Here is an 8229-nt window from a genome sequence, read left to right as displayed (position 1 = left end):
GGGCCGGGGTGGCCCAGATCGGAGGGGATGGATCACGTCGAAAGTGGGATGCCGCGGGAAAAAAGCGTGTCATTCGGGCCTTGACAATCAGCTGGCGTTAATGGTAAATCGTAGCAGCGTTCTCCGCGTTTCACCAGACGGGCGGCACAAACAAAGCGAAGTTAGTGATGGCTGCTGCAAAAGGCAGAGCCGCTGAGGTACCGACGTCAGGTTCACTGCGCTTGAAACACAGCATGCACATGTCGGTGTTAAGAATCGTAATAAGATCTTCTAAAGCGAAATCATGCCCTTTCCGGAAGACGTCAAGGCATTGTTCATCGTTCTCTTCTTTGCTCTCAGGAAGCTGCTGAATGATCATCCCCAGTCCTATTCTCTGTTTTGATGTTTCAACCCAATCATACTCCCTTTCGCATGGGCCGTTCGGCTGGTAAACACGCGACAACCTCAGCAACAGCCAGCTGATGTGACGCCAGCGGGGTTTGCTGCCATGGCAACAGCGCGCCGGTCGCCATAGCGGCCCGCCTAGTGCTTGCTCATCTCTGTAGGCGGATAGTATCCATCCTGGGTGTCCTTCAGGTACTGATAATAGCTGACGACGATCAGCAGCATGTAGGCGTAGCTGTAAACGCGAAAATACAGTGTGAGTAGCAGGACAGTCCCACGGAAGCTTCGCCACCGATGAAGAAACGATGCAAGAAGCGTCCATAGCACCCGGCGGAGCAGCGGAGCTAAAACTAAGTGTACCTTACCCAGATGCACACGTTCTTTTCAACACACGGCGCTAACACACTGAAATGTGCGATATACTTTCCATCCCCAGAAACGTGCATCCAGAAGCTAACAACAAACACTAGTAACGCGGGCGCGCTATGCCAAGTAACCACGTACCGTGTACCATAAAACTGTAAGTGATATGCTGCAGAGAGATATAATGATGACTATCATCGTGTTGAGCTGGCACGCCTTGATCGGAGCAGCCAGGTTCATGGGACTCAGTACACGCATCACCGGCGCCGCTGAAGTGCTCGCGTCCCGGACAGAAGACCGGGGGCCAGACTTACCAGCCAACGGCGATGAAGCCGATGATACCGGTGATCGCGCTGTAGACCGGCTGGAAGTCACCCAGGCTGACCAGTGCCATGATGATGCCCACCAGCACGGCGAAGACCTCCAGTGTCGTCATCAGCATCCAGGGCATAAGGAAGACGCGCCGCTCCTGCCAAACGCGCAGCCGCTGTCAGCGGACTCTGACGCGCCGCCGCCAGCGGACTCTGACGCGCCGCCGCCAGCGGACTCTGACGCGCCGCCGCCAGCGGACTCTGACGCGCCGCCGCCAGCGGACTCTGACGCGCCGCTGTCAGCGGACTCTGACGCGCCGCCGCCAGCGGACTCTGACGCGCCGCTGTCAGCGGACTCTGACGCGCCGCCGCCAGCGGACTCTGACGCGCCGCCGCCAGCGGACTCTGACGCGCCGCTGTCAGCGGACTCTGACGCGCCGCCGCCAGCGGACTCTGACGCGCCGCCGCCAGCGGACTCTGACGCGTCGCCGCCAGCGGACTCCGACGCGCCGCCGCCAGCAGACTCTGACGCGCCGCCGCCAGCGGACTCCGACGCGTCGCCAGTCGCCGTTGGTCGCCACTGCTGCCGGACGGGCTAGCACTAGCACCGGAGCACCGGCGGGGCTCAGGGCATCAGCGGCCCTACAGCCGGCGGCGGGCCAGCGGTGCAGCATGGGCGGCACGGACGCGGGGTTGGAGGGGCGCCACGGCATAGTACGCAGCAGCCGGCAAGAGATTACAGTACGGCCCCCTCCGGCCGCCGCCGCGCCCAACAAACGTCACCATACATCGGGGTCTCTGGCATCCAGGCAGCTTCACTCTAACCCCAGGGCCGCCACGCCCACTGACTAGCGTGCATGTGCCTCTACCTGCGGCGCTGATGGAGCGGTGATGTGATGGAGCTTAAGACGTTAATCCGGACTGGGAACTTCCTTTAAGAGCTTAACGGGTGTATTAATAGGACTAAACCAAGTAAAAATATATCGGAACTTGAATGGGAACTTCCTCTTTTATTGACACTTCAGCTCAAATGATCAGACTGTGGCAGGAAACGGACCTATTTATGATGTCCCGAAGCAATCTTCCGGCGGTTATAAAGGCACCTTGCGACCTGGACCATTGCATGGATACTACATATGCATATACCCCGACAAGAGGGAGGGGATACTTCTTACCGGAGGAAGGGAAGAGAGCGTACGGACCCTGCTGTCTCGCTACAATGGCAGCGTGCGTTGGTCAGATTCAACTGTTTTAGCGTGCCTCCGACATCGTTTATCCCTGCCCCCTCCCCCCCCCTCTCCTTCCGAAATCAAAATAGTGAGGTGACTGGTAGCTATTTAAACTGTTGGTCTGGTGACTATTGAATGTCATGTCAACCGATGTCCAAGTCCAAACTGTGTACCTTCAGTGCCAAGCCCAAACTGCGAACCCAAATCTGGCGCCGGTACATACAAACGCCTGGGTAAAATGATGTTTGTGGACCACTGAATAGAGACTGACACAATCCGACATCTGTCCAGACATTCGTGCCCGATCGCAGGTTATCTTGCGCCGGGCGCCGCCGAGGTTTCCCCGCATCACGGCAGCCGAGGTCTCCTCGCCTTACCTCACGGCGGCCGAGGTCTCCTCGCCTTACCTCACGGCAGCCGAGGTATCCTCGCCTTACCTCACGGCAGCCGAGGTCTCCTCGCCTTACCTCACGGCAGCCGAGGTCTCCTCGCCTTACCTCACGGCAGCCGAGGTATCTCCTTTTTACCTCACGACAGCCAAAGTATCTCCTCCTTACCTCACGGCAACAGGGGTATCTCCTCCTTACCTCACGACAGCCAAAGTATCTCCTCCTTACCTCACGGCGGCCGGGGTATCTCCTCCTTACCTCACGGCAGCCGTACAGCATCAGGCAGGTGAAGATCAGGTAGACGAAGGCCAGAATAGTCGACAGGATCACCATGGTGAACCAGCCTGGTGGACGAGAACACTCAGTAACCGTCTCTCCCACGCATGCAACACCACCGACAAGCTGGAGAAAACCAGGCATTGCGGTGGCAAGTGCTTTGTGCCATACCTTTGCCAGCATGCTGGAAGGTCTGGCAAGGAGACCCCGCGGAGAGTGGTACACTTTGCTGTCCCGCCCACGGACAACGCTGTTCCGCACTTTCACACAATAAAAGCTTCTCCTTGATTGGCTTATTATATTTCGGTATATTGGCCTAGACCAGAGATCCTCTTGCTTGACTTGGGACGGGAATTCTATAAATCTGGCGCTACTTTTGCATGGATCATCTCAGAATCAGGATACCTTAACCTTAGCCTCGGCTCCTGCTTTGCCCTTTTCCCGCCTCGCGCCTCACGATGCTTGGTGCCTACATTAAAAAGTGATCAGTGAGATTTCTTGCAGTTCCCGCGCCGAGCAGGGGCGGGTCCTCATTTCCGGTCCGATCGTGACCAGCGAACAACAGTGGCGCGCGCACGCGGGCTAATCCGCAGCCCTAATCCCATCCTTACTTGATGACGAGCGTCATCCGCGCCTGTTGCCACCTGAGCTGGAGAACTGACTCTTCACCACCCATCCCACTTACTCATGAACCCAGTAAGGTCGAATGACAGGTAGTGTTGTTCCTTCAGGGTATCCATGTAATCCTCGATCTCCTTGTTGAAGACCAGCATCAGGACCAGCCCAATGAAGTACACCAGGCCACCCAGCTGTGGGACAGGTTTATATACATCACTAGGTTTATATACATCATTGATGTATAACCTGATCTAGGTGGGACACATCATTCATTTCACATGTGCCAGTACACAAATGATTGATGGAGAAATCTTGTGTGCATTGTTAATTCTCCATCTATGAAATATCTTCTTTTGTGCAGTCATGCACCAGATGGATGATGGCAACTCAAAGAGCAGGCCCCTATTCAATATGACATCCACCTGGCACCAATGGATGGCTTAAATAATGAATTAAACCAACATTGAAAAAGTCAAAGCTCAATGCCTAAATGTGGCAGTCATTGGTCTGGTCACTGTGTCAGTCACTAGTCATTGGTTTGATTATGCATCATCATCTGTATATCATACAAGTATCAATGATGCATCAAGTTCTTGTAGCCAAGAGCGCAGCAAACATCATTCATGCTATGACATTCCAGCAATGTAGAAGCACACACCAAAAGCACCATGCATAAACAGGGCAACAACATAGGTGTAAAAAATACTACCAGAATAAAAATATTTGTTGACTACTTTGCATACCATCATTAAGTCCCAAAAGCAAAATGCTGAGGCCCACTGTCATATACATTAATGGGGTCAGCACAATACTACTGGAAGCAAAAGTATTGGTCAATAACTTTTCATACCATCATAAAATCTTGAAGAGTAAAATAGTGAATCCAGTTGTCATATACATCACTCAGGTCAGCATAATTACAAAAACATGAAAACCTGTGTTGTGGACAGATGACATACTAATTACATCAGCTGAGACCTGTCCATAAATCATGCTGGCCCAAGCCCAATTCTGGAAAAACTGAAGCATTCAACAAAAATCTCCACAAACTGCATTACCTGACTTCCCAATGTCAAATACTCATGTGCTTTACGCATCCCGCTGAGCTCTCACCTTCGCTATTTCAAATGATTAAAATCAGCATTCCCGAACTAAGCTAATGGAGGTTGGCTACCACATGGCAGTAGGTTCCATGTGACATAGCATATCTAATCTTAGTCTTGACCAGAGACAATGCAGACACTATAACACAATGCACAATACACATGCCATGATAATCTCACTGCCAATGGTGCCACTCATCAGTGGGGTTTGTGCATATGCCAGTTTAAGCCAGTAAGAAATCATAAAAGACAGAAAGAGTCAAAAGTAGTGTCCCCCAACAGCCCAAAAAGCCTTAATTTTGACACAAATGATTTCATATAGAGGCAAACCTACCCTGTGAACTTGGCATCTCCAGCTCTTAGACATTTTTTAAAAATATATCCTGGGACCAAATTGTCACCCTCCACCCCCCACCCTAGCAAAGGGCCTAGCAACTGGCCACCCAGGTATATGTCAAAGGTTGTTCACAGCCCCAGGACTTTGAATTGCACAAAAATAACCTTCAGGATGGCTATTTCACTTCAAAATGCCATTAACATAACCAAAACCCCATAAACTGAGGGACACCTCTTTTAAGCAACAATTATAAATACATGTCATATCTAACACTGATGTCACTGATATCTAACACATATCTAACACTGTCTGCTGCCAAGTCTGCCACTGATCTAACTGCTATATATATATATATATATATATATATATATATATATATATATATATATATATATACAAGAATGGCAAGGAACTTCACTTGTAACTTTTGATCAATAACTTGCAGTTTATTGTACAATGTTTATCACCACTGCACATGATATGGCATATTTCCACAACACTTGCAAATAATTATTATTTCAGAACTAGAAGTTTGTGACTGTTTTCCCGCACAAAACCCTCTCTGTGAAAATACCATGTGCCTCTTGAAAAGCTGTCAATAATGCCTCAAACCCTTACAAAGACATGAAGCCAAAATTTTCCTTAAGAGAAAACCTCAAATTTCCCCCCAAATCCTATGAGTTTGGATCAAATTCCTACAAACTACCCAGTATCCAGTGTAGAACTCTAGACTCTGGGGACCATGGCTGTCATGGCCCCAGCTTGGCTACACCCTGCCTTGGACAACTATGGACCAGCTAGCAAGATAAAGCAGGCTTCAACTGTATCCTTCCTGGTCAGTAACAGTGTCAACTGTGGGCACATTAAAAAGAATGGAAAGGCAAGGCAATCAAAATGGCTGGACAAAATCTGACATTCCAATATGTCCACAGTTACTCCAACTCCTAATTCACATGACATCTTTCATCTAGGCCACTTGTACTGTACACAGCATTTCCAAATAGTTCTGACATATAAATGATCCTTAGGAAAGACTTTTATCAATATACAGTGGCACTAAAACAATGACACTACCTCCTTTCAGTAACAGCAATAAAGAGCAGATGGCTTACCAAAAGTAAACATTTAATTTAGAAAAAAATTACCCTTTTTTGGTATGCCTAATCCTTGTGCTAACCCTGATGCAAATGACCTGCCAAGGCATTGATAGACATCTGACTGATGGAATTGCATATCAATACACTTTCTTAGCCATAGCCTTAATAGCTATCATACTGCCAGGGTTATCATAGGCATTGTTACTTAGATGACAAGACCACATTATACATCATGCCAGTTTCTGTGGCAAACACCACACACATTTTCATTTCAAATGGTAATTTGCAATGCATGAAACAAGAATAATACAGTTTCCCTACCTATTAGCAAATACTGATTCTAGTTTCTAAATGCATCACTATAAAAAAGGAGCTTAGTTATGCTAAAAAGGCAGGGTGAACAGCCATCATTGAAAACTTATTTATTTTAGTATAATAAAAGATCACCCCACCACTAATGGTCCAGCCTGCAAAAGGTGGCAGACCAGACAAAAAGATATTTTATATTAGTCTGCTCTTGTCTCAAATGGGACATCCATCCCTGCATGAAACAGGAGCAAATGATGTATGATCAGAGGGGCTCCGACCATTCAATAGCATCCGACCAAACAAAGATTCATCAAGTGATCTAATTTGCATGCACTGATTATCCCTATTGCCCTGTCCAATCAGTTAAAATCACACTAAGATTACAACTTGATATGTTGCAATGCAGGGTAATGTTACCAAATTTGCAGCACTCAAAAATGCACCATATGCTTCACAACATGAACATCTCACAGGTTTGTGATGACTTCACCTGTTCAGCACAAGCAGCAAAACTTAAGTGAGTGAAATGTCCTTGCAAAGTTATCTGGCCTGGTGCTTCAATTTTATTGGTGGTTATGTGTTATGTATGCAAACAGCCACATCCAGGGCTGGACAAGATAAAATGACTGCACAAAGACATGCATGATGTAATAAGAACACATATGATGCATGTGAACTTTGATCTGCCCTTGCTTTCATAAACTGTCACCGTTTTGTACTTGCACGCTTCATTGCATTTACTGTTTCCATCCATGTTTGCCCCAACTCATTACCAACTCAAAGGTACCATGGATTGCCCCAAAATAACATGATCTGCGTCAATAACGGAATTTCTGCCCCAAATCTTCAAAACCTGACAAAAAAGTAAATTTTTGACTCGACCCTGTTCCAACGGGGTCCCGTCGAAATCTCCCATGTTGCAGACTGGCTGATGACAAACACCTGGGACAAATTAGGTTGTTATCGAGCTCTTTCCATCATCCTCACCAAAGTAATGCAGCCTGAGATGATCGACCCATTCTGAAGATTGCATCCGCAACAACTTCTGTTCAAAATCGGCATTCTTGCTGAGATAAACGGGGCAGTCCAGGACCTGTCACGGACCAGCCAACACAGGAGCGCTGAGTAACCCAAAACGGAAGCGAAAGAGGCTACGCCCAAGACGCGCTTGCTTTGCCGCACTCTTCCATGAATGCTTCCAAATTTTATGGATTCAGCAAAGTATTTTTAGACACATACCAGAAAATACACCCATTCCATTGCGAAACTATACATTGTAAATGCTGCTGCTCCGAATGCATCAATTGTCAGAGTTTTCTGCTGTTGTTGTACAGGCCATAAATATTTCGGGAGAGTGAGTGAGAGCCGACATTCCTGAGCGAGTTTGATTTTGGTTGGCTTATGCCCTTCACTTCTGCTCATCGTTGGTAACATCAATACGCCTGCAATTGATTAGTCATGAATTGTATGCAACTTCAGTGAGGTTTTCCTGCCTGCTTCCTTTAAGACTGTCAGGAACTGTTTCTCCACCTCCTTGTGACTCAGCCGTGATATCCCTTTCCAAAATCGGCTGATGGGGCTAAGCTAATAAAGTTGACCAGCCTGATCCCAAAACCTGACTCTCGCTGAATTCAGACCACTTTGATTTGCATTCCCGCTGTCAAAATTAAAGAGACTTTTCACGTCCGTGGATTTTCAAATAAAACATGATGCCGTGGAATGGCTTTTCCATTTAAACCCAATGCAAAGCTGCATTTCGGTAGCGAGCTTAGAATGGGATGCAATTTTAAAAAGCATATGGACCGGCTATAGC

At 48.0% G+C, this 8229-nt stretch overlaps 1 protein-coding gene across 1 annotated transcript; it reads right to left on the bottom strand.

Annotated features, from left to right (window-relative positions):
* Nucleotides 1–7542, bottom strand: LOC119108901 (uncharacterized; the record flags this gene model as incomplete). Its single annotated transcript, XM_037232446.1, is given in 5 exon segments — nt 1–619; nt 1062–1216; nt 2935–3020; nt 3638–3761; nt 7404–7542. Coding segments are annotated over 5 exon segments (537 nt in total). The 5' UTR covers nt 7479–7542.
* Nucleotides 7543–8229: the final 687 nt, after the last annotated feature.

The sequence above is a fragment of the Pollicipes pollicipes genome, unplaced genomic scaffold, assembly GCF_011947565.3.
Source record: "Pollicipes pollicipes isolate AB1234 unplaced genomic scaffold, Ppol_2.1 Scaffold_6971;HRSCAF=8264_pilon_pilon_pilon, whole genome shotgun sequence".
Lineage (NCBI taxonomy): Eukaryota > Metazoa > Arthropoda > Thecostraca > Pollicipedomorpha > Pollicipedidae > Pollicipes > Pollicipes pollicipes.
This window is presented reverse-complemented; position numbering and strand designations above follow the sequence as displayed.